Source organism: Periplaneta americana, chromosome 1 (genome assembly GCF_040183065.1).
Source record: "Periplaneta americana isolate PAMFEO1 chromosome 1, P.americana_PAMFEO1_priV1, whole genome shotgun sequence".
NCBI classification, from domain to species: Eukaryota; Metazoa; Arthropoda; class Insecta; order Blattodea; family Blattidae; genus Periplaneta; species Periplaneta americana.
In genome coordinates this window covers 44,818,731-44,846,678 of record NC_091117.1, presented here as the reverse complement: position 1 = coordinate 44,846,678, position 27,948 = coordinate 44,818,731, and the positions used below count along the sequence as shown (strand labels likewise).

General features: G+C 33.5%; 1 protein-coding gene across 1 annotated transcript; it reads left to right on the top strand.

Annotated features, from left to right (window-relative positions):
• Positions 1 to 1,157: 1,157 nt before the first annotated feature.
• Positions 1,158 to 27,681, top strand: LOC138694986 (troponin C, isoallergen Bla g 6.0101). The gene is made up of 6 exons (XM_069819234.1): positions 1,158 to 1,287; positions 4,034 to 4,061; positions 9,673 to 9,816; positions 16,533 to 16,652; positions 18,777 to 18,908; positions 27,241 to 27,681. Exons 1-6 carry the CDS (start codon positions 1,285 to 1,287, stop codon positions 27,267 to 27,269), a joined length of 456 nt encoding a protein of 151 aa, XP_069675335.1. The 5' UTR covers positions 1,158 to 1,284; the 3' UTR covers positions 27,270 to 27,681.
• Positions 27,682 to 27,948: the final 267 nt, after the last annotated feature.

Here is a 27,948-nt window from a genome sequence, read left to right as displayed (position 1 = left end):
AGTTTAAACAAACGTATTTGGTCTATTGCTTAAAAATATACAATGGTTTTCCTCATGAAATTAAAAATACGAATGATATAAGGTATTTTAAAAGATACATAAACAATTTTTAACAAACCTCTGTCCCTACAATTTAGATGAAATACGTGTGAGTTTACATTGGTCCTAATTTATTTTATTTTATCTATTATAATTATTGTTTTCTGTTTTAATTGTTTTCTCTCTCTTTCACTTTGACAAGTCCTGTGGTTTTAACTCTTTTATGAACAAATAAAAAAAATGAAAAATGAAAACAATAACATCCACCACTCCCAAAAACAATAACAACCACCACCCCAACAATAACAACTCCAACAACAATAACTACCACTCTCAACAATAACAACTACCATCCTCAACAACAATAACTACCATTCTGAAAACAATAATAACTACCACTCTCAACAATAACGATCGCCATCCTCAACAATAACAATCACCAGCACTACCACCACCACAACCACCACTACTATTAGAAATAATAGAAATATAGACGATTACTACTACTAACGACAATATTGATTACTACTACAACTACGCCTAATAACAGAATTATTATTATTATAGTAACAATTACCACCAGCAGCAGCAGCAGCAATAGCAACTACTACTAATTCAGCTCACTATTAAATTACTACTACTACTGCATTCAGACATAATTCACGCGACTAAACAAGCTTAAATCTAGAATGAAAATTACATTCTTTATATTAAACCGTGAAGGTAAACTTCAAACAGAGTTTACTCGAAACCGTTTTAAGCTATATTCCATTAGCCCTATTTCAATTTTATTAATGAAGTGACAATAAATGCAAGTGGAGTAATACCAAAAAGTACCAGTACGCGCAATTTATGAGTTATAGCTGTTTTCCATCGGAGGTTTTCAGGTCAGCATCTCTGACTTCTAAGCACTGTATCTGGAGGGCGAAACAGGCGGTACGTACGGAGAGCTTTACAACCCAATGCACGCTTGTAGCTTGTTTCTATCCTCCCAATCCCCGATGTTGTTGTGCTGTCTGCACCGAAGTATAGCATTTCTGATTTTGTTTTGGAATAAATATAGCTATTTTCGCGAGACAAGACCAAGCAGTTTGCGTGGGTGGCGGAGTAGTAGGGGGCTGTATTGTAAATCCACTATGAGGTGATGCGAACGCTGGGTCTTATAAGAAACCAGTCTCAATCCGGATTCGTTTTGTAGGCCTCAAGTTTCATCGCCATCCGCCACAGCCACAACCAACCACCGCCATGGTATGTAGGATATCCAGTGCAAGTGGTACTCTTCTAACTGGAGATGTTTTGTGATTTTGGTGAAACCAGTTGCGTATATTTACGATTTGACGTTTGTAAACATGTGCATCAAACAGAGTTCTGGAAATATGGATAATTTGCGTATAACTTTCAATTATTTAAATTCCTTTAGATTAACTTTAATATTATTGCGTAAATTTTAATTTCCTTCATTTATGAATTTCTTCGTACACGTTTATTAACATATTCACGGAATTATCTAAAAACAAAATTAGTTTTGAAGAATATTCACAATCTGCAACCGATTCGAACGTGAAATATGAAGAAAGAACATTAGTAGTAGTAGTAGTAGTAGTAGTAGTAGTAGTAGTAGTAGTAGTAGTAGTAGTAGTAGTAGTAGTAGTAGTAGTAGTAGTAGTAGCAGCAGCAGATACTATTTAACGACGATCTTATATGCAGAGTTTATGCAGCGTCGAAATTTAACGCAACATTCCGACAGTTGGCAGCACTCATACGCTTCGGTATGTGTAGCACCTAACGCTGATCATGAAATTCATGTTCCGCTAAAAAGTGTTACATTTTCTCATCAAGTTTACCTCGAATAAATATATATGGACGTTAAAACAGTGAATTCTTAGAATGATTTTTAATAAATGTTTGTGCAACGCGACCTATATTATTCGTTATTAATTTACCATAATAACAATTATTATAAATTAGTAATGATATCTTACTTCTGGACAGACTGTTCTTTAGTGGAGAGATATTTAAGATATTTTTTTAGATATATTTAAGAGAGACAGTAGCCATTAAACAAAATATTGCAATAGGCTTAGTCAAACATAAAACTAAAATATTATAGATTTTTTTATTTATTTGTTCTACAGAATAATATCTGTAATATTGACAATATTTGAGGAGAAAAATTCGCTTCGGCGCCGGGGATCGAACCCGGGTCCTTGGTTCTACGTACTAAGCGCTCTGACCACTGAGCTACGCCGAATTCAATCCACAGCACCGGATCGAACCTTCCTCCTTCAATGTTTCCCTTTGCGACCTGACTCCAAGTTAGGCATATATGTTGACGTATATGTCCAATGTCAACTGCAAAGGGAAACATTGAAGGAGGAAGGTTCGATCCGGTGCTGTGGATTGAATTCGGCGTAGCTCAGTGGTCAGAGTTTGGTACGTAGAACCAAGAACCTTGGTTCGATCCCCGGCGCCGGAGCGAATTTTTCTCCTCAAATATTGATAAAACCAAAAACTAAAAACTTCATAATTATTTTAAAATATAAGATCTAATTTACCAGCCATTTCAAACTCATTAATATTATAAAATCCTTTGGTCACAAGCCAGTTTTTCAATACTCTCTTAAATTTATTAATACTACAGGATGCTGCACTCGAGGGAAGTAAATTGAATAGCTTAATTTCAACAACCCCGTAACAATTTTGAACTTTTGCTAATCTAGTGTATTCAAAGTCAATGATTTCCTTTTCTAGTGTTATACTGACGTACATCACCTCTCAAATTGAGTGTATTATAATTCTCTCTAACATACAACAAACTGTAAAAAAAATGTAAAGACAAGGTACACTCATTATTTTCAACTCTTGAAAGTACCTCTTACAGGAGTCTGTTTGCTTAATCCCCGTTATATCTCTTACAGCCTTTTTCTGCTGTAAAAAAATCTGTCACCCCCAATTGAATTGCCCCATAGGAGAATCCCATATGTTAACTGTGAATGATAAAACGCAAAATATGCAAGCAATACTAAATTGGTTTGTGTACATAATTTCAGTTTTCTAATCAAAGAATGTTGGAGATGTCTGTAAAATAATCCTACTAATAATTATCATATTGTCTATGCGGATGACTTGAATATGTTAGGAGAAAATCCACAAACGATTAGGGAAAACACGGGAATTTTACTGGAAGAAAGTAAAGAGATAGGTTGGAAGTAAATCCCGAAAAGACAAAGTATATGATTATGTCTCGTGACCAGAATATTGTACGAAATGGAAATATAAAAATTGGAGATTTATCCTTCGAAGAGGTGGAAAAATTCAAATATCTTGGAGCAACAGTAACAAATATAAATGACACTCGGGAGGAAATTAAACGCAGAATAAATATGGGAAATGCGTGTTCTTATTCGGTTGAGAAGCTTTTATCATCCAGTCTGCTATCAAAAAATATGAAAATTAGAATTTATAAAACAGTTACATTACCGGTTCTTCTGTATGGTTGTGAAACTTGGACTCTCACTCTGAGAAAGGAACATAGGTTAAGGGTGTTTGAGAATAAGGTGCTTAGGAAAATATTTGGGGCTAAGCGGGATGAAGTTACAGGAGAATGGAGAAAGTCACACAACGCAGAACTGCACGCATTGTATTCTTCACCTGACATAATTAGGAACATTAAATCCAGACGTTTGAGATGGGCAGGGCATGTAGCACGTATGGGCGAATCCAGAAATGCATATAGAGTGTTAGTTGGGAGACCGGAGAGAAAAAGACCTTTAGGGAGGCCGAGACGTAGATGGGAGGATAATATTAAAATGGATTTGAGGGAGGTGGGATATGATGATAGAGACTGGATTAATCTTGCACAGGATAGGGACCGATGGCGGGCTTATGTGAGGGCGGCAATGAACCTTCGGGTTCCTTAAAAGCCATTTGTAAGTAAGTAATAATTATCATATTTACAATTTTACTAATGTACTTCGTCTCTTTCCATTTACAGGAAGATCTTCCCCAAGAACAGGTTCAACGTAAGTATAACCTACTAAGAATTTTCAAATTTCTTTAAATAAAAACGTGTTTTATTCTCAAGTTAAGCTTCGTAACCAATTATGAAATATTAAAGTATAACCAAGGTATATTTAATAATACATATTTCTTCCGAATTTCATGTTGTAAAATGTCTCAAAATGAAAATTTTGCACGCTGCAATTATGGCATAAAATCTTAAATATTAAATCTACCTGAAGATTGTAATCATGGGCTGTTGTCCCGATGAGCTAACGTTTGTTGTCAGAGGTCGAAGAGATATCCTGTGTTTATGTGACTAATTTTAGACATCCGTGCTGCATTCTGTATGTTAACAGCTGCGTGAAAGCCACGAGATGCTTCTGAATTTCATGAGAGCATAGATTCTGTTCCCAGTTATATTGGTGATGTTCTTTTCTTTCCTTAATTTTATTAATTTCGTCTTTGATTATTCTTTTATTTCTCTCTTCCACCCTTTCTCGATTTATAGACTTCCTTCTATTCTAATTTCCTTGTAATCATTCATTGTAACTGCTTCCGAGATCGTCTTTTTATTTTTACCTTCCTTTCAGTAATTCGTCTTTTAATTTTTCTTATTTTAATTTTGCGTGCTATTTTATTTTCCATTTCATTTTTCCTCTTTTTCTCACCAAAGAAAGCATAATGTAATGCTATAAAAATTTACAGTCCGGATTTCAAAAAACTGGTTTTTAGCATGCAATCTGTTTGTCTCTGTGTATAACTATTTCTCTTACGTGATTGGTCGAATGTTGTTCATATTCATTATTTATAAGCCATCGGCATATCTTAGGCTGTAGATGTGTTTGTTTTATGATCCGGGGCTTCGCTTAGATATGGGTTAAGTTCTTATATTCGCGCTTATATATTGGACTAATTACCTGGGTGTGTATGTGTTCTTTTTTTAATTTATCAGGTAAGCCCAAGAAAAATCCTCATCCGCATATAGACAAATAGTCTGCCATCGAGCTATCATAATTCTACTGATGCTAAATAACCTAATACAGTAGCTGATACTGCGACATTTAATAGCATACGAATTTTAATAAGCTGTTTAACAACGCTCTATCAACTAGTATGTTACTTTGAATCGATGGAACTGGTGATAGTAAGATGCTATTTAGTAATTTGGTGTAATTTATTTATTGAGTAATATTATACATACAGATGTTATATTATCATAATTTTCTCTAAAATCCAATGCACGGATCTTCTGACCGTATGTGCTTTGTAAAACAAGTTCTACTTTGTAAGTTTCACCCCCCTCACCTATGATTATATCCAACCACGCTCTAAAAGAACACATATTAACATGAAAATGGCACAACAAAACACATTATATAATATATCCTAACTTAAAACAGACATAAAAGTGTATAATTGGGTAGATACCATTATCCCTTCGTCAGTTCGCATCACAAACTTCAACAGCTGAAGTTCTAATCTGTCTCGCCTTCAAGAGGAACAATCCAGTCTTTTGTTCGTATTCTCTATTACCCATGAGGTTATGACATGCAAGCGAACTCCTATTCTGACTTAGCATCGAGGGTGGTAGATATTTTCTCCGTACATGTTCCAATTCGACACACTGTAATAAAATATGTATATACGAGTCCTTTTCTCTGCACAGTGGACAAAGGCGCTCTCCTTATTCGTTGACAATTTTATTACCCTTCCATGCCCCCAATCTTAGCCACGCTAAACCTGCTCTACTGTCTTTGTTACATGAATTTACGTAGTCACTCCTCCCCCAGTTACGCGTGAGATCTGATTGTAAATGTAGTGAGAAATTTCCGAACATTGGAGCTCAATCTCTTGCCTCTCGATATCAATTAATCACAACTTCACATTACGCCATACATTTATTCTATTATTATCACCTTTATCCCACACCAATCCCATTCCTATATGATGCAGCCCTCTCTGCAGTTTATAAACCCACCCTTTTTCCCAACCCTCTCTTTGTTGAACTTTGTAGCAAATCGACCATTGAAGCGAATGATCCCCAAATATAATTTTTAATAAGATGAGGTCCAGGACTGGCCACAGATTACCTGATAGTAGCCCTACTGTTGGGGAAAACCTCGGAAAAAATAAGAAATATAACGAGCCCAAGAGAGAATCGAACCCACTCCCGAGTGTAGCTCCGGGTCAGCAGGCAAACTCGCCTGTCGGCTGAGCTATGCCGGTGGTTTATTAAAATTATTTAGTTACTAATTTATCTCGGAATGTTGCTTATGAAACAATAATAATCAGTAAATTATAATACGTCTTAATTTGCAATACAAAACATAAAATGGTGATGAACTCGAAATAGGCGCCAAGGGTTTTTTCTTTTGTTTCTTAGAAAAATGAAGACATTTAAAATGAGGAGAAATGAAATATTATGTGAAGAATTATTTCTATTATTTTACTAATAATTTTGAAATCGAGCTGTGAACAGCCATGAAAAACACGGAGACTATTTTAAAAAAAAATTTCCACTTGATTTTAAAAGCATTTACTACGTGTGCATTAACTATTGAAAGCACAATTTTTTCAAATTCAAATTCAAGTTTATTCATAATTTACATTTGAAATGGTACATTTGAATAGATACCCGAAATGAGCATATGCTCGTACTCGAGTACAATCCAGTGGAGTCTATATAAATTTTACAGACATCAATAATAATGTTGATGACATAAATAATATTAATAATAATAATAATAATAATAATAATAATAATAATAATAATAATAATATGATAGTAATAATAGAATAACAGTGACGGAGATAATACAGAGATAGTAATACAAATTAATAATAATAATAATAATAATAATAATAATAATAATAATAATAACAATAATAATAATAATAATAATAATAATAATAAAACATAAATATTAACAATAATAAAATAATAACTAAGACTGATAAAATAAAATATAAAACCACTTAGCGAGAGTTAACACAACTTATATATAAGCATATAAAAATCAGGAAAAAAAAATAACGAACTAAAAAAAATAACTATGGGTATAAATCGAAAAGGTAGAGATTCGTTTGAGTAGGGTGACCAAATTCACATCAATAAAAGAGAGGACACAAATGAAATTTCAAAAATAAGGCCATTGTTCGAAAAAAGAGGACCGAAAATATGTACTTAGATGTAGTCTTTGTCTATATTATACTTTAAATTACGTCAATATCTATTTTATTACAAAATATTTACAGTACAGATTTAGGCTTAATATGTATGTTAATATCTATTTTATTACAAAATAATTACGAAAAAACTTAATAATAATGATTTTACAGTTAGTACATATGAAAGTCAAGGAAACTATAATTATTAAAAAGGTCAGAAATTAGCCTATCTATTTAGATTTATATTCGCACCTCGATGTCTCGATTTACTAGTTACTTGTGAGCAACGACCATAACAGGGAGGAGCAAAGAGAGAGATGATAGTTGACAACAGTATATTCAGTCGATGCTGCTGCCACCTACAGGCAAATTACTCGAAAAAGGCGTCAAGTCAGATAATTTGAAAATATCAGGCATACAATTTACGGAAAGGAGGACATTTCTTGATTTTTAAAACGTCCGCTCGGACCCCGGACAAAGGTCTAAAACGGGGGACATGTCCGGACAAAAGAAGACGTCTGGTCACCCTACGTTTGAGGGCTTATAATGAAGCTCTTATATAATATTGAGAACAAAATAATGATTATTGAAAAATGGAGGAAAAAAATTGGAAATTCTATAGCGTTTTTCATGCTTCAGATACTCACATACCGGTAAGAGGTAGAAGAAAATGTTACATCAGGTTCTTTTTCATTTACTAAAACCTTCGTTATTAAAATTTATATTATTTAAATTCGAGGTTTCACAATCACAAAGCAACGCTTTGTTTATCCTTCTCCTCTCCAAGTCACTGGCATTTACTCAATGTGACACCTGTTGTTGTTGTTTATGTGCCAAAATCTTTTCAATTCTTTCCTCCAACGTTTATACTTCAATGCGTAGTGCGGCATCAACATCCATTCGGTTCCTGTATTTTGTTTTAATTGCGGAGACGGCCGAAAATTTTATTTACTATGTATATATGATTGAATAGTACATTATGCAAAGAGCCTATAATGATATTAATTAAGACGCGAGGATGTTTATGAAACGAGGGCAAGCGAGTTTCATAATTTTCATACGAGCGTCTTAATTACTATTATAGGCAAGTTTCATACGACTTTTTATGCTCGACCATATTTCTAACTTGAAATTATTGATAAGTATTCATTTTATTCTTATGTGACTGGGGAGCGAACTGACCTTGTGCAATCTCGTAAATTGTGAGATGTGCGCAGACGCGAAAGTATTGATTTTTTTCCGGGCAACGAATGTCGACGGCCTTGATATAACCTAGAGAGTAAACTTGATATAATCTTGAAATTGAATTCGACATTGAAAAACGAGATGACAAATTGAGTTTATTTGAATATTATTTACAATTAACGCTAATTATTATAGTAACAGAACATAACCTTCTGCGACAGTATTGGATTTCCAGCCTGCGTGACGTTTTGCTAGTTGTCTTTCGATTGCATATCCGAGAATAATCGAAAAACTGAACTTTAATGAATAGGTGTACTTTAATTGCATGCATTAAAGGACTGCTACCAGGTGTATAATTACTACATTTCGGCATGTTCGAGCATAAAAGTTATTAAAACATTTCTACTCAGATCCGAGTATTCTTCATTCACAGATATGTAAATGTGTTTCAGTGACTTCGTTTTCAATAGCCTATGGAAATGAGAGTTACAGTTTATTCTATTTCTCAATGTATTCAAAATCTACAAAAACATAATGATTACTCAAATTTAACCTTTAATTTTTCTGTGGATTGACAAAATAATTTCGCAGACCGGTGGTTCAAAAATGCTGAATGTAGCTATCCGAAATAAAAGTATGAAATATCAATTACCTACAGCTACTTACACCGCAAACGTTATGAATGTAGCCAAATATCTTTAGGATAATAGAAAATTGGTTTTGTATATAAGACGAAAACGGCATTTCAACTTTTAATTTGGATTCGTATTATATTAGATATTTATAATGATTATTTCACTTTTGCTACGTCATACTACTTTTGACCAATAAAGCGGAACGTCCAACCAATCATGGCTGTTTATCGCTACAATTTTATCACTTTCCTAGTATTTGCTTGTTTTTATCACTTCTCTGCCATTCGATTCTTTGTTTGCCAACACGATACTATAAAAAAACATGTTTTGCGATCGTTATTTGTTTCCCGCATTCACAGTCGGGCTCCGTTGAAACGTTTTGGTGAAGCTAACATTAGTGAAATAGAATTTTAGTAAGTCAATTAATAGTTTATTATATTAGAGTACTTTATTTCTTCTAATCTAATTTTCTTCTTTGTAAAAGTAGTGCGAATGCACATTTTTGCATAAAAATACAGCAAATTTCCTGTAACGCAATATTCTAAAATTATATTTCTACCATAAAAAAGTGTATAGTGATATGTAAGAAGAATAAACTTTGGGTACGATCAAGAATCACGATTGCTTTCTTGATATGTTTCAGTGCTGAAGAAGGCTTTCGATGCCTTCGATCGTGAGAAGAAGGGATGTATCTCCACCGACATGGTGGGCACCATCCTGGAGATGTTGGGCCACCGTCTGGACGACGACATGCTGAAGCAGATTATCGCAGAGGTCGACGCCGACGGTGCGTCTTCAACCCATAAGACTTATAGACACCCGAGAACTGGCAACACTAACATATATGGATACAAAGTATTTCGGGTGTTACGTTTAAGAAAGCGAAGGGCATATTTGCGGCTCCGAATGGACTCAAAACACCCATATCCCAACTTGATGTTTTTACGGGAGTCTTCATCGACCATGATTGGAGTGCTCACATCTTGAGTGATAGAGTTTTAAGGACATGAATTCCTAGGGAAAAAATTAAGTTAGAAGGTTCGAAGCGTAGAAGTTAGGAGACCCGATTCGTATATTTACATCTCCTAAAAGAAATTCTCGCCCACGGCAAACTTTGAACATATCGTAATGCGCCTAAGTGAAGAGTTTAATTGTGAGAGAGTTTGTACCAACTTGTACCGAAAGTCATACCAATTTAATGGACCATTTAACGACGCTTTAACATAGGGAGGACAAAGTTCATGTTTTAATCTGTTATTGAATAACAATAATAATAATAATAATAATAATAATAATAATAATAATAATAATAATGTTTTATTTCGCTGGCAGAGTTAAGGCCATAAGGCCTTCTCTTCCACTCAACTAGCCTTAATCATTACAATACATATTTAAATTTCGAATATTTGCACTACACTTAAAAGGTTCCCCAGCAATATTCTTCAGTTAAGTTAACGACTAGTAGACTACATATTTATTTAAATTTAGATAAACTTATATGGTAGGGTAGTAACTTAATTTATGAGCTAATTTAATTCAATCAATTATAATTAATTTGAGATAGCTAGTAAAATGATGAAAATTAATTTATGGTAATATAAGCTTACTAGAACTATGTTACAGGGAGAAAAAAAAAAATATATATATATATATATAAATCTAAAATACATTTCTATAATGAGAATATTAATGTAATTTCCATTAGAGGTTTTGTAAATCTATTTAATGAAATTAATGATAATAATAAGAATGGACAGATGTTAGTTTCATTATATGTAATAAATACTAATCAGCAATTAATTTATTAAGTAAGAATTTATGTAATTTTGACCTAAATGAAGTTATTGTCCAACAACCCCTTACATCACCCGGTAGCGAGCTCCAATTTTTAGCAACTGAAACTGTATAAGATGAAGAATATAAAGATGTCTTGTGGTAGGGTATAATGAGTAAATTGTTATGATGAGATCTTGTACTTAGCTGATGATATGCGGATAAATTTAAAAAACGAGAAGCCAAATAGACTGGGGTAGCGGTGCATAGTATTTGAAATAAGAGAACAAGAGAATGCAGGGCTCGTCGATCGCTTAGCCTTAGCCAATAATAATAATAATAATAATAATAATAATAATAATAATAATAATAATAATAATAATAATAATAATGCTTTATTTTTTATAGTAGAGTTAAAGCGTATGGCCTTCTGTTCCACTCAACTAGAGGATAAACAGGAAATACATGACAATATAATTTTTTGGTTGGTTATTTAACGACGCTGTATCAACTAACTTACTAGGTTATTTAGCGTCTATGAGATTGGTGATAGTAAAATGGTATTTGGCGAGATGAGGCAGAGGATTCTTCATAGATTACCTGGCATTCACCTTACGGATGAGGACAACCTCGGAAAAAATCCAACCAGGTAATCAGCTCAAGCGGGAATCGAACCCGCTCCCGAGCATAACTTCAAACCGGCAGGCAAGCGCCTTAACCGACTGAGCCACGCAGGTGGCTAATATTAATGTTAATACAAGAGAACCAGAAAAATATGCATAATCCAGAATATTATCGAACTTAAACACTTACGTAAGCTACATGAAAAATTAAATTACATGATTACTTTATAAAATAGTTACAATAAAATTCTGAATTCTAACATATACCTTGGGACACCACGAGATCCAAAATAAGATGTTTCATTTTGGACTTGAAAGCGATTAAGGTCGGGCAGCCCCTAACATCTGTAGGCAATGAATTCCAAGAACGGATAGTATCTATTGTAAAAGACGAAGAATACGCGGAATTTCTGTGGAGAGGGACTGACAATAGAGTGTCGTGTTATGGCCGGTATACAGATTATGATGTGTGGATAGATTATGGAATCGTGATGCAAGGTATTCAAGGCTTGATATGTGAAAAATATGTTAGAGAAGAGAAAGACAATGCAAACTGAGTCTGTCAGCCAGCCGGAGCCAAGACAATTCGTTGAAAGGCGGTGAGATGTGATCATAGAGACGGATATTACATATAAACCGAACACAGACATTATGGACACGCTGTAATTTTTGGGTCAAGTCATAGCTGAGATTACTTAATAGATATTTTTAATTCTTTTATCTCAAGTAATCGCTTGGCGTAGATAGAATCATCTAAACAGAAAAAAAAAGCTGCTGTATGTAGATTATCACTAGAGCCCGGATGTTAGGCAAAATGCCTTTTTTAACTGAGTGTATGTGTGAAGGATCTATTAGAGATAAACATGTTTCCACACATTTGGGGACGATAGGCCCAATTTTTCTTTTGCCTTTTTAGCCTATTTTAGTTCCCGTTGTCTATTTTAAGGTTAAATGCCTTTTTTTAGCGTTTTTACGTCGTTATTGCACATTTTCTATATTTTTAATGCATTTAAAATAAATCGCACATAAATTATATCAAAAAACAAAAAAGAACGGTTGTAGAAATTAAAAATATATATTCACCTCATACAAATATTTGCTGAGAATTTTATTCTCCAGTAATACATATGTTTCCAAGAAGTCGTAAACTTTTCTCCCCTACCGATTCCATCTTTTATGTCACGTAACAAAGATGTTTGGACAGTATAACCCTCAGTGCTCAGGTCACTTCAGGGTTTAGCAGCGAAAGAAAGGGGATGAGGTAAGTATTAAAAGCAAGTCTCCAGGTCCCGTTACTGTTGTCGCTTGCATGCACAAGTTACGCGTACTTCGAAGTCTCTAATCCCTTCTCACACCCCTCTTTTTGAGACATTACACAGTCGGTTTTTCCCGATCTCTGAAAGAAAGTAGAAACAGTCCTTCTGAAATAATTTGTTTTAAGTTTGCTCCAATCACTTCAGTAGAAATAGAAAGATCTTTTTGCACCATGAAAAACGTTCTCTCTGACAGGCGGCTCACTATGACAGTTGACAACTTAAAAAGCATATTGTTTTGACATGTAACCAAAGGAAAGTGAGTACCGTATAGGATAGTTTATTTCTGTTTCCATGAATAATAAATGCCAATTTCACTGCCTATTTTTACTATTTAATGCTTATATGCGTGTCTATTTTAACCAAAATAAATGTCTAAGCATGTGGGCTCTAATTATTACAAATCAGAGAGAGGCAAAGAGTACTCCATTTAAAATGCAGCCCGCAATACACAGTAAAGGGGAAGTAGGAGGGAGAGGATACCTCAACTGCTTAACATTGAATGAACAAGGGGAGGGAGATCATGCCTTACCCCTCCGCCGTTTTTTTTGTATTAAGGGGCTGATTCGCGAATCACGAAATGCCGACCACTGTTTTAAATTAACGAACTCAGAACTTGACAAGCCGAATAGTTAGACTTACATCGCCGAAACTACAAGATTTTCTAGTTTTTCTGACATAGTTATCTCTTTAACTATTCATGTAACTGAGTACAGGTATGTTGGGTAATATCTCCTTTGAATGAGTCGAGGAATATACTCTTCAGGTTCTGAACAATAAATCCGAAATACTCTGCACATCCGACGTTAATTCAACTGTTCCTTTCCTCTTAAATGTGCCTTAGTATTCCAAATAACCAGATCCCGATCTTCCACAGCTTACTGCAAGTCTTCAATGAGCGAATGTAACGTGCCTAACTTTCAAAGAGTCGCTACGGTACCATCCGGTTTTCTTAGTTCATCTTTCTGGACTAAGTCTAGTTAACATAGACAAGTTCTTAGACATCTCCTTTTATCCAACCTAATGGAAGCTCGTCCACACCTTCTCTATACCTTATACTCTGTTTATGGACTATTTATTTCAGATTATTTTTACGCTCATATGAAAGTAGTCCATTCCACCCTCCACCGTCCGTAGTTATTCTATAATTCTTTGTCTTAGGCACTCAAAGCTCATAACAGCAACAGACAGTCTCCACAAATAATATTCTTTCAAAAAATTCAATTTATATTCAGCTAATCTTTCAGTATAAGTTTCTATTTTTAAACACTTAATTTTGGAGAAGATTTTCCTATATCGCTTCGTTTCTATCAAGCACATTGTAATATTGTTGTCATAATTTTATGTAAACTACATAAAGCAAGAGATTACATATTTCGGAAAACATTTTTCTTATACATTTTGTATCAACAATAATATTAAAATAAAATATATAAATGAGTAACGCAGTACTAACGTGGGCTTCATATTTAACGCGAATGAATTCTTAAGCAAATATTAATTTCTAAAGTAAAGCTATCGAGTTACAGCACATAATTTAATGCATTCAGTTTCTTCTCGTTTCGTGAGCATACACATAAAATTTATATAAAGAACTTTTAATCTTGGTTCTTATGATGATTTGCGCAGTACTAAATTGAAATCTAAAGATAACCGGAAGTTCCATTCGCATCTTTCTAATATCGTTAACTGCAATTCTATTATAAACATCAAACTCTTTGCAGCAATGTTGATGAAAAAATTGTATGACTTCAGACTCACCAAGTTTTCGCTGCACGACTGTCCTTGCGTACACCTCCTGTCAAAAACAACAAAACACATTTTAGTTCTATTGTATGTATTTATGAACAATATTTTACAGCCTTCCTTGACTTTAAATAACGTCAAAATATTGGTAGAAAAAATGCAAATTACAGTATAATGTGTTTCGTTTCATTATTTGGTGTTTTAACTATTGTTTTAAGTTTACACGCATTTAACAAATTAACCTGTCTTATTTGTTGAACCTCATATGAGTTATCACTTAAGTAGATAGACTATTTAACATAGGGTAAACTAGGGTCTGTTGGACAGTCGGGCATGTTGGACACTCTGTACTTTAACGTGTTACCACGCCACTTGTGGGCACCACATTCTGCTAGAAGTCAATGACGGAAGTAGGCACGAGTGGGGCTACTTCCGTCATTGACTTCTAGCAGAATGTGGTGCCCACAAGTGGCGTGGTAACACGTTAAAGTACAGAGTGTCCAACATGCCCGACTGTCCAACAGACCCTAGTTTACCCTACAAATATCCGTCTAATAGTTTAGGATCAATTTATGTAAACAGACACACACAGATAACATGTCCAAGACCACGTTTTCTTTATCAGTAATATATAAAACTTTTATTTCTTAAAAAAATCTCAAAATAAATTTTTAGGGGCATCGCATTACTAATTTTTTATTATAATTTCAAAAATTAGAAAATGAAATAATTGTCACTAAATTACAGATTAGCCTACCTTCTCATTATCGACATAAAGCAGCAATTAAAATATGGTTAGTACGTATGACCGCGAGACTATCGGGCCCGGGTTCAAATCCTGATTGAGGTTTTTCCGGGGTTTTTCCCTCAATCCATTAAGAGCAAATGCTGATAACTTTCGGCGTTGAGCCTTTGAACTCATCTCGCTAGTATTATCATCTTCATCTCATTTAAATGCCATATAACCATAGCAGTTGATAAATTGTTGTAAAATAACCAACTAAAAAATTAAAAACTTTTCCTTCTGGGAAGTCTAAACATTTCAAATTACGACGTTCTCTGTATATTCCAACTAAGATATATCAACATATAACAAAACGGAAAACGTATTATTTTGTCTTTCTTGTGTTAAATTTTATATTGCTTTGTTAACATATTTCTTCCTACTATTTGCCATAATCAGAACTAGTTGTTGCTGGTCTTGGCGCCTTTTGTTTTTTTTTCCTGTGAGGGTGTGTTTGTGTAGTGTAATGTGGAGTACAAACACAACCCCACAGGAAACAAAACAAAAAGCGCCAAGACCAGCAACAACCAATTCTGATGATGGCCAATAGCAGGCTGAAACATGTTAACAAGGTAATATAAAATTTAACTCAAGAAAGACAAATAATACGTTTTCCGAAATGATATAGTGTTAAAAGTTGTGTAATCAAGATACATAACAAAAATTGTAATATACAAATTACAATTACAAAGGTAATATAAAATTTAACTCTGGAAAGACAAATAATACGTTTTCCGAAGTGATATAGTGTTAAAAGTTGTGTAATCAAGATACATAAAAAAATTGTGTTTCATTCATCAAATGACGCATTTACAATATTCACTCTAACTTTATAACAATGTTCTAGTTAGCACAATCTCCTAAAGACATCAAACCCTTGCTTACGAACCGGTATTTTCCGCTGCGAATAAATCGATATTATGCCTAATTATTCAGAAACTAACATATTAGATGATATTGTTACTAAAGTAAGAATTACTATACATAACATACATATCGCTGGATCTATTTTAAATATACATATATTTAATATAAATCAAATCATTCCGGTCAATAGAAAATGCTGTTAAGAAACGGCGTAAAAATAAATTTCTCTATATCAGAACTGCTAAAACAGGTTTCTTTGTTTTTTGTTTTTTTTTTTTTTTTGTAAAAGTCACATTTTATTTCGTACAACAGTAACTGGTAAAATAAAACAGCAAACCTAGTACACACACACACTGATAATATTTCTGTCAACACTAACAAGTGCTTTTTTGTGCAGGTTCCGGCGAGCTGGAGTTTGAGGAATTCGTAACTCTGGCTGCCAGGTTCCTGGTTGAAGAGGATGCTGAAGCCATGCAGCAGGAGCTCAAAGAGGCCTTCCGGTTGTACGACAAGGAGGGTGTGTGTCATTGTGAAGTTATTCAAACGAATGGTTTTAAAGTAATACATGTACACAAGTGATATCATTTTCATATTATAACTCTCGTTGTTTCTAAAAGGGTACAAAAACTAATAATTTAATGTGATGGGACCGTAAATAGTAACAATAGTTGAGTAAATGTAAAATAATAGTATTGCAGGAAAATGTTGGCAGAATCGGACTATAGGTAAGATATGGGGCATACGTGAAAACATCAAACACTAAAATTCATTTTCTTTCAACAAAATTTCATTATATTAAGTTTCTATAACACTTTCAGTCCGCGTGAATCTGACACAATAGGTTTATGAAAAGTAAAGTACAATACAGAATATACTTGAGATTCTAACGTATCTCATTGTCTTTGGAACATGGTACAGATAGTGGTAAGTACCTCTATGCGTTGTATGTACTGTTCTGTCAGTGTTCATGTTCAGACTGAACTGTTTTCTCATAAAATTAACTAATTTTTGGGCTTCTGGTTTCGATAAATCGGGGAAATATCTTCAGAACTCTCGAAAGTGTAGATACTGTATGCGTTAAATCCCGCATTTATTGTCCAATAATAATAATAATAATAATAATAATAATAATAATAATAATAATAATAATAATAATAATAATATAATATGCAATTTACTTTCAAAAAATCGTCTGTTCAGGCAGCCTGGGTTGCTAAGAACACAGAATAGTATTATGCATACAAGAATAATAACTGATTACAGTAAGTAGGCCTAGATGAGTGAAATTTACGTGAACATAAAACGTGAATTTTAGAAATAATATAAATTATACATATATTTATTACAATCACACACTAAAGGAAAAAAGAGGGAAAACTATAATATTCAGTACAAGTGGTTTTTAAAGATTTCCACAGACCCTTTAATGGTTGAAGTGATTATTTTAGGAATGATGCCATGGACTCCAAATTTTTTAAGTGTTAACAGTTAATAATTGTGGGATGGTTCCCCACGCTCCAATCATTAAACCATGCACATCCCAGATGCCTTATATCTGGTATTTTTCTCGAAAATACAGAATAGTAGACTAAAAAAATGTTTGTTTTTCTATATTGACCTCAGATGGTTAGATTTGGCTCATCTCAAATCTGTTGGGTCCAGTATAAGCCTTTACTAAATAATAATAATAATAATAATAATAATAATAATAATAATAATAATAATAATAACAACAACAACAACAATTTTTACATAACGAACGCATTACTCATTCCTAAGTACTTCCAAAACGTTAGATAGTAGGTGTAATATTGGATTAGGCTTCGTCATATCACATTAAAAGTTATCTCGGATTATATACCAACTATATTTAGAATTATAACGTAATTAACATAATAAAATACATCAAAGCTTCAATATATAAATAAAGTTAATAAGACCGCTAATATGTATCTAATCTAATTTACTTATAAAGGGCCATAGACAGTAACATTATAGAATATTTAGTAGCTATTCTATGAGAAATTTTGACCTGTATAGCCATTCAATTTTGTAATTGAAAAAGCCCTGGTATGCACAAAGTGGTTGGCACTGTGGCACTTATGTAAATTAATTTGTGATTAATATATTGAATTTTTTATTGTGTAATAATATTTTAAATTTTATCATATGTTATGACCTGAAAAACGTCATACATGACGAAAATGATCGTTATTTTAATGTAAATTATTTAATGATATTTGATGAGTTATTGGACTTTAAAAAATAAACATATAAGAGTAAATAAAAATTATACATAGCAACTTACCGGAAAAAAAAAAAAAACTGAAAATTAATATCATGGTTATAAAATGACAATACATACAGACAAAACTGCTCCAACAAGCAAACCGAATTTTATCCTGTATAACCTATCAAATGGAATTTACAGTATTTATCTTCTATATCACACATTTATCGCATTAGAATATAAGGTAAATCAGTCGATGGATGACAACAAATCCAAATGTTTTGAATTAAATAACCAGTATTTTCCTGGTTATTTAACAAAAGCAAGCAGAAGAAAGTTCTTCAAAATTGGTTCACGATTCAATGAAATTGTTCCCAGTTTTACTTAAGTTGTTTTCTTCCTATATTACAGGTAACGGCTACATCACCACCACCGTCCTGCGAGAGATCCTGAAGGAGCTGGACGACAAACTGACGGCAGAAGACTTGGACGCCATGATTGAGGAAATTGACTCCGACGGTTCTGGAACTGTTGACTTTGATGGTAAGCAATCAGCTTTAGAGTACAATATATTTTTCTCAGAAATAAATTTGTTTTATTTAATTTCAACGGTCGTATGTATATGTCTTAATGCTGAACTTCCCTGAAGTAACCTAGTAACTGTGAACTATACAGATTATTCGAAGTTTTAAAGAAGAAAATTTTATGAAGGAAATATAGGATAAAAACTAAATAAATGTACAAGAAAAAAAAAGTAAAAGAAGTATAAAGGAAGAAAATATTACAAAGCCACAGACGTGATCAAGGCGTAACGAACAGAACTCGTTCTGCGAGATGCACTTGGGTATGGGTTCGAAACTAGTTTGAGTTCACTACCTAACAGCGTCTCCCCGCGATTTTTCCTCAATTGTAAGATGAATGTCGGACAAACCCATGGTGAATTCTCTTACTCAACTCTGAAAAATACCTCACTGTTCTTCCGACACTAGATGAGCAAGCGTTTGTTATAGAGTCGTTAAAAAAATAATTAAAAAGGATAAGCGCGCTGAGAAGTAAAAAACGTTGCAGTGGAACTAATGGTTCTGGTGTATATTGGCGATAGTACGTTTTCATTCAAAAGCTAATTCAAGAAAATAAATGGTTATGAAGGACAATTATTGTTAATAATATTTGTACAATACTGAAGTTATTAATATTAATGAGCTGGGAGCGTCTTTATTTGTACAATAATTTTTAAACTATTTAACCAATAACCTAATTACTACGTATTTGACAAAACTATAGTTTCTCAAGAATGTTGTAAACAGCATATCTAGATCCATTTCTAATAGCCTACTTCATGGCAAGCGTTTAAACGAGTTTCAACATGCATTTTTGCTGGGTTTCTGTAGAAAAGGCGAACTGTTTCGGAACAATAGGCATTGTCGCTTTAAGGGGTTAGGTACAGCTTACAGCAGTAAATGTTTGGAAATATTCAACATTTGTTTCCTCCATTACTGTATCTTGTACAATAATGAAAATTGGTGTGTGTAAAATACTGTCCTTCTGCTATATATAAAAAATATTTTACGATTTAAAAAATATATATATTTTTTTTTTTTTCGAAATTTAAAATGTTGGCAGTTCACTGTGCAGTGATGAAGCGTTTCCCTCATAATTCACAAACTTGTTAACTTTTTAATGTTCTCTCTCTTTTATTTTATTTCTGAAACCCATGTTTACAATATCATGCTCTTTCAACTGATTCCTTAGTAAATACTATTTTTTTTTATTTTGTGTTAGAAGAAAGTACGGATATTTGACCATTTTTTTAAATGAATTTATTTTTTTATCAGACAATCTATCAAAGGTAGAGAAGTGATCTTGCATCATATTGTAGATATGACATGCATAAATACACACAAAAAATTTAATCACAGAATGTTGGATAGTTTTTTTAGTTATGTGGGAAACGCTTCACCACTGCACAGTGAACTAAATTTTGAAAAAAAAAATGTAAATAATTTTTAACTGTAAAAATATCTTTTTCATATAGCAGAAGGACAGTGTTTTACACACATTAATTTTCACTATTGTACAAGATACAGTAATGGAGGAAAAAAATGTTGAATATTTCCAAAATTTTACTACTGTAAGCTGTACTTAACCCCTTAAGTTTTGCCCTCGCTAAATCATTGCAGCAACAAGAATGGAAGGTTTATGAGGAACTCCACGCCGTTTCCGAATAAGATTCCAAACAAGCGTGTCGATATAGTTGCCATAGACAAGAAAAAATGACAGGAATATTTCTTGATCCTATCTTTCGTTTTGAAAGAGAGACAAATCAGTCTACACAAGTGGAACAAGAAAAGAAAAATATATACGAACCGTCCCTTCCTATCTTGGCAACTTGTTACAGCAACCCATTTCGAATTGAGTTATTTATGGAGTGCTTTCTGGAGCTCGAGATTGTGTTCTCAAGTTTACCGTTGATGTGATTGAATCATTAAGAATTCCTAGTTTCCACATAAATAGAAATCTGAAATAGATTCTGTACAAATAATGCAATATCATCTACATATTGTATGTAATTAGTTTCGTATTTCTCTTATGTTTGTTTTGTTATTTTATTACTTTTCATCTTGTTATTTGTTATTCTCTCCATATTCTACTTATGTTTTTGTATTATTTAAAACATTTTGTTATAATTTCTGAGTCGCTTTGGTCAACCTTATTTAAGGACAGAGGATTTCAGTAAATCGGTATCTATACAAGGAAAGTAAATGTTGCATATTAATAAAGTGTGCAATTTTTAAATAACTTCGTTTTGTGACTTTTTAGAAAAGCTGTTTTATTGACCTTCCTTCGCTATTTTTATGTTATCACGAGTTATTCCACAGTTTAGCAAATCCTTTTGTGTGAGGTCCGTTACACGTACAGAAGGATGTATCGATTATTGAGCAATAAAACCGACAGTTGAACTTGGTGAAGGATTGGATCTCAAGCATTTTCATGAATTACACTTTTCTCGAATGACCCTTAATGGGTAGGAACAGCTCAACAGGTTAAAAAAATCGATTTTTCAAAATATTTTTTTATTTTATGCAACAATTATTGAATTTCATTTTGTTGAAAAATTATTTGAATATTTACATTAGCTTCAAAGTTTTGATTTAAAGGCCAAGATGCTGCACCTCCCTATAACAGCTGTCAGTTGTGAACAGCACGTCCACTCACAAAATTCTTAGGTGTATTTCAATATTTTAAACTAATTTGTATGTTTGAACATGTCTGGAAGCCAATATTCTCATATAAGCTTAGCATATGTTTAGATGGTTTCACACAAAATCCTGACGAGATACTCAATTTCAAAATCTGGAAAGTTTGCCCCAAACAGAATTTAGTGGAAAGACAGTAGTCAAAATTGCCACAAATTATGCTGTCATAACGTTCAATGATAGCATGAAAGTGCTGCGGGAAATGAGGGTTGTACCTGGGATGTTTTGTGAGTGTGCGATTAATATGAAGGACACAAGATGTATTAAGTCTTCAGATAAAAAGGGCATTAACGCAAATCAAAGAGTCAAGAAAGTGTAGGAAAAAAACTTAAATTAGATGCTGCAGCAAAGGAAGGAGCATCGTATACCCCTGGAGAATTTTAGTCAGTTAGAATGGAAGGAATGATAGCAAAATATGATGTTATGTTTTTCAAGGTCATTTCTCGTAAACTACATTTTTCAAAACTATTCCCCTGAAAATAAAAAAAAATTGTTGAACAAATTGTAATGAAATTTTTTGTGCAAGTTAACATAAATACATAATCTAGGGGAAATGACCAGAATTATGCTCTGTATTTGATATTTTGTGAGGAAAAAATGTAATGGCTGAATTTCCTAAAAAAAAACTCTTAATGAAAATATAAAAGTAAATTAAAAATATTAAATATTCACCTAAAGTCTGATTATAAGTTCTGTGTAACTAATTTTAAGTTTAAAATAAAACAAACAGAACTGAAATATCTTCAAAATTAGTCAGTTTATTAGGGAAAAACTTAAATTTAGCATAGCGGGTAGCCACCAATTTCAATATTTAAATTGGATCTTTAATTACATTTTAATGAATTGAAATTAGACTTCCAATATTTAAGAAAATCTGTGATTTTAATGTATGCATGTATTTATTAACACTACAATTGGGTATACACCCGGTGGCAGTGACATATAATATATAATAATTCCATTACATTAATTATATTAATAAGATTAAAATAATTACAGGAATAAAAAATAAAATAAACGTAAATATACTTCTAACTATAAATATGTAGATTCAATAAATCTAGGACTATAAATAAAAACTACACTATAATAACGCCTACAATAAGCAAAATTAAACCTAAGTTTAATGTGCTTCTATTAAACCCAACTATTATCAACTTAAGTAATTACATATCACCTTCATTAATTACATATCAACTTAATTAATTACATATCACCTTCATTTATTTATATATCAACTTTATTACATATTATCTTAATTAATTACCTATCAACTTAATTAATTACATGACACAACTCAGATAATTACACTGCACCTACAATTACATTTTCAGTCTAATCTTCTCAACCTTTCCACCACCCTGAAAGATTGCCGCAGGTAAACTGTTCCATTCTACTATTGTGCGGTTAACAAAGGTAAATTTTGCCACGTCCATTCTTTGTAATGATTCAAATATCAACTTCCTATGAGTTACTTTTATTGAGAAAAAAAATGAATATCACTGATTTGTCAGTACCTACTCAAAGCTGTACCTACCCTCTTAAGTGTAGAAGTAAGCTATTTAGGTCAAGATAAAGAAACGTAAAAGGCGTAGATGGAAAGAAATAAAGAGAGAAAATTGAAAAGAAGGAAGAAAAGCTGAAGAGAGCAAAGTGAATAAAAGCTAACAGGAGAGGGAAACAAATATAGAAGAAAGAATAAGAATTAGGCCTAAGTGAACAAAAACAGAACGGAAAAATATAAGTTCGTCTTCAAAGCATCAGGGAGGGAATACAAAAACGAGGACACAGTCTGAAAAACAAGGAATGTAAGGGACTGTAAAGAACGAAACGGATTCGAAAGAACAAACTCAAAGTACGAGAGCATAAAAGTTCGCCTTGAAATACTCACACTGAGAGAATATCAAAGCGAAGGCAGAGTCTGTGAAGGGAATTTTTGTCGTGGAGTTACCGAGCTTAGCTCTGCTGTGCGTCTAATTATATAATGGGGAAGTTTTGGCAACAGCCACGTTTTCACTACATCATAATTATTCAGCAGACTCTTGCCAGCACATTTGTTTACATTTATACAGCTCTACTTTTGTAGTAAGCCCCTAACATACACTCTAAACATTCATTTCTAATGAAAATACGTTCTGTCTCAAAAATTTCTTAGAACGAATCACCATAAATATGTATATTTACTGACAACGGTTGCTAGGGAACGTGTAAACAAAACACAAAAGCGAGATTAGATTAAGTATTTCGGTAAAATTGTGCGTGGTACTAAAGTAAAGGTTAATAGCAAGATAAATCCGACCAATGAATAAATTATTTACGTCGATTTAATTCCTGTAGCAATTGCAACATAGTTACTGTTTCACACTAAATGTATTTAGGTTACTTTTGACATTCTACTTCAAATACAGTCTTCTGCCATTTCAACAATACGTTGCCAAATTCTTGAAAGACGACGGACTCTATCTCCAGCACTATTTTCTAGATATCTCTCTCACTGATCAATCTAAAGCTCTTCGGATGTCAACTCTTGATTGAAAGCGAATGTCTCGCTTCCACCCAACTTGCAATAGTTCAGTATGTTAGGACTTCTTTCTCCACAGGTTTCTTGTAATGCCCTAAAGCAGCCGTGGCAAAAATCTGATCGTGCGCCGAGCCACTGTGTAACCTGCAACGTGCATAGCACAGATGGAAGGAGGCGGACATCCGAAGGGGAAGTCAAGCAACTGCCTGACTTATTAACGAATTTTCATTTTCCTTACGTCAAGCACTTAAATGTAATTTTATACAATATAAAGCTACAAACTAATGTTTAGTACGTGCAACGAAGAAAGAAATGAATAAGAAAACATACGACACATTATCACAACCTAACATTAATTGTCTTCAGAATGTCTCTGCGACAGAGTTTCAAAATCAGGAATTATGTCACTTACTGCCAGTCGTAGTTGATCACGAAGGTATTTGTCTGTCAGTCGTGATCTAAATTTGGTTTTTACTATTTTCATTGTTGAAAATAATTTTTCACCAACGTAAGTTGTAGCGAATAGGCTTCAACAGAGGAAGCGAAAGAACGAAGCTTCGGATATTTATTTTTTGGCAAAGATTTGAAAAGTTCAACATTTGTCAAATTCTTACATCTAGCTTTCATTTAACATCACATCGTAAATCTGTGAGTTTAAATTAAAGATCTAACCGTATTATTCGTACATCTGCTGAAAAAGGATCGATGTACAGAGATAATGATAATGATGATAATGATAATAATTTTAATGTTTCATGAGTAACATGTAGTATAATGCCGTTTTATGTTATACAACCGTTTTCCTCGTAATACTTATGAACAAATCATACATTTAATATTCTCATCATATTGGCAGCAAAAAAATGCGTCCTCCCATCCTGCTTGAAACTTTCATTTTTGTAGTGGTACATGGTTTCGAGAGAGACATTGAGACGATACGCCACTCGCAGGTCAGAGACAAATACAAATGGAACGGAGTTTGACTCCAGTGAGCGAGAGGGTGGGGATTTGTGAAGGTAGGAAGCAAGAGAAATGCTTAGCTATCATTGCGAGCCACAATGTGCTCGTGAGTCACATTTTCGCCACGGCTGACCTAAAGCACTGAGTTGCATGTTTTTCTCCTTCGTACCTTCAGGCCTGTATTGTTTACTACAAATCAGAAACAGCCACTGTATTTACAAAATATGGATACTTCGAGACTTTCAATATTACAAATATATAAAACAATCGCTGTCTATTACGTAGTACAAGATTTCAATGGTCACCGCTAGGAGCGCTGATTTACAGCATTGTTGCCATTACTTATCGAATGCCCTAGTGCAATGGTAATCGTGTAACGTGACATCATAAATATAAACGGGAAGGATCGGCAGTAGCAGAAATATTTTCCCCCAGTTTTTCTGAGTCCCCTGACGTATCGGAAGGAGCCCTAAAGGATATAGGTAATGGACCTACATACTTCCCCACATAAATTTCGGCGCTTTCCAAATTAAAGCCTTAAAAAAATCGGAGCAGTAGATTTCGTATGCCGATTATTTAACTTCGGTTATCTAGCGTTGATGAAATCTGTGATAGAGAAAAGTTATTTATCGACATGAGAGAAGATTCATCATGGAATTACCTGACATTCGCCTTAAAGTTTGGAAAAGCTTCGGAATAAAACCAATGAGATAATGAACCCAAGCGGGTTTCAAAACTGCTGAAATCGATAATACAGTGTTTCTCTAAATAGTCTTCGGTGCTTGTAGCCTGAGGGTAGTACGAATAGTACGCATGAACCATGAAGAGATTTTAGTTATCTACAATAAACCTTAAAGAGCAAAATTAAGGCTAGTGCCATATTCAGTATCACCTACTTACAAATGGCTTTTAGAGAACCCGGAGGTTCATTGTCGCCCTCACTTAAGACCGCCATCGGTCCCTAAACTGAACAAGATTAATCCAGTCCCTACAATCATATCCGACCTTCCTCAAATCTATTTTAATATTAACCTCTCATCTAAGTCTCGGCCTCCTCAAAGATCTTTTTCCCTCCGGTCTCCCTACTAACACTCTATATGCATTTCTGGATTCGCCCATACGTGCTACATGCCCTGCCCATATCTAGCGTCTGAATGTAATGTTCCTAATTATGTTAGGTAACGAATACAATGCATGCAGTTCTGCGTTGTGTAACTGTCTCCATTCTTCTGTAACTTCATCCCTCTTGACCCCAAATATTTTCCTAAGCACCTTATTCCCAAACACCGTTAGCCTCTGTTCGTCTCTCAAAGTGAGAGTCCAAGTCCAACCATACAGAACAACCGATAATATACGAGTAATTGTTTTATAAATTCTAACTTAGTATTTTTAAGTCAGACTAGATCACAAAAGCTTCTCAACAGAATAATAGCATGCATTTCTCATATTTATTCTGCGTTTAATTTCCTTCGGAGTGTCATTTATATTTGTTACTGTTGCTCCAAGATATTTGAATTTTCCACATCTTTAAAAGGATAAATTCCCAATTTTTATATTTTCATTTCTTGCTATGTTCTGGTCACTAGACATAATCATATACTTCGTCTTTTCGGGATTTACTTCCAAGCTATCTCTTTACTTGCTATATGCATAAGCCTGTAACCCGTTCAATTGAAACCCTCCCTGTTTTCCTGGACTTTCCTAATGGCATATTCTAGAGCAAAGTTAAACAGTAAAGGTGATAGTGCATCTCCTTGCTTTAGTCCGCAGTGAATTGGAAAAACGTTAGACAGAAACTGGCCTATACGAACTCTGCTGTATGTTTCACTGAAACACATTTTAATTAATCCAACTAGTTTCTTGGGAATACCATATTCAATAAGAATATTATATAAAACTTCTCTCTTAACCGAGTCATATGCCTTTTTGAAATCTATGAGTAACTGATGTACGATACCCTTATACTCCCATTTTTTCTCCAATATCTGTCGAATATAAAAAATGTGACCAGTGTTTTTAACCCTTTTTTATGTTTAAGTTCTCGCAAAAATCTCCCTTTAATTATTTTGTAAATGTCTTACAATATTGTCACAGCTACTTGTATTTGTTACAATATATATTTTCCTTTCTCTTTCAGAGTTCATGGAAGTAATGACTGGAGAATAAATGGATATTTTTTACTTGAATGGGAATCACACTTCTCCAGCCTGCCTCCTTTCCAACTGAGCAATGGGCTAAACCACGGAAACATCTATTTGTTTCTCAAATACAATTTTTTTGTAATGGTTATGATTGTCAGTTAACACCTCTGAGAGAATCAATTTTGATAACTGTTTACTGTTATGTACATATCATATTTTCTTGTTACGCCTCTTCTGTGGCCATGGGAGCTCCCGAGGCGATGTGTATGATCTTCACTCTAACACCAGTATTATTCTATATGTCAAATAAAAAGACCTACATCGTTCTATAATCTGTCTTTCTATGTACCTGTTTTTTATTATTTTAATTACTAGAACTGCATTAGAATACTGGTGAACAAATGTCAGAAAATAAAATGTTGGTGAAGTACGACTTATCACGTTTCGCAACAATTCAATTCCTCGTGTGCCAGTAATATCCAAGCTACTGGTTCATTTTCTTACCCAAAATCCAGAATAAATATATAAAATAAATAATTAATTTCCTTTTCACCTTAAAGAGAAGATAAATCTTCCTTTCCTGAACTGTTCTTTTTACCAATGCCACCATTTGTCATTTTGACATTTCCTGGCAATATGGCTTATTTGTAACCCACTTCTGAGGTTGGGGCGCCTGGAAGGCGGAGTTACGCTGCCCTGATGAT

Coding starts and splice junctions, on each gene's coding strand:
- LOC138694986 (XM_069819234.1), top strand. Junction 16,653..18,776: donor CCGGTTGTACGACAAGGAGG/GTGTGTGTCATT, acceptor CCTATATTACAG/GTAACGGCTACATCACCACC. Junction 18,909..27,240: donor TGGAACTGTTGACTTTGATG/GTAAGCAATCAG, acceptor TTTCTCTTTCAG/AGTTCATGGAAGTAATGACT.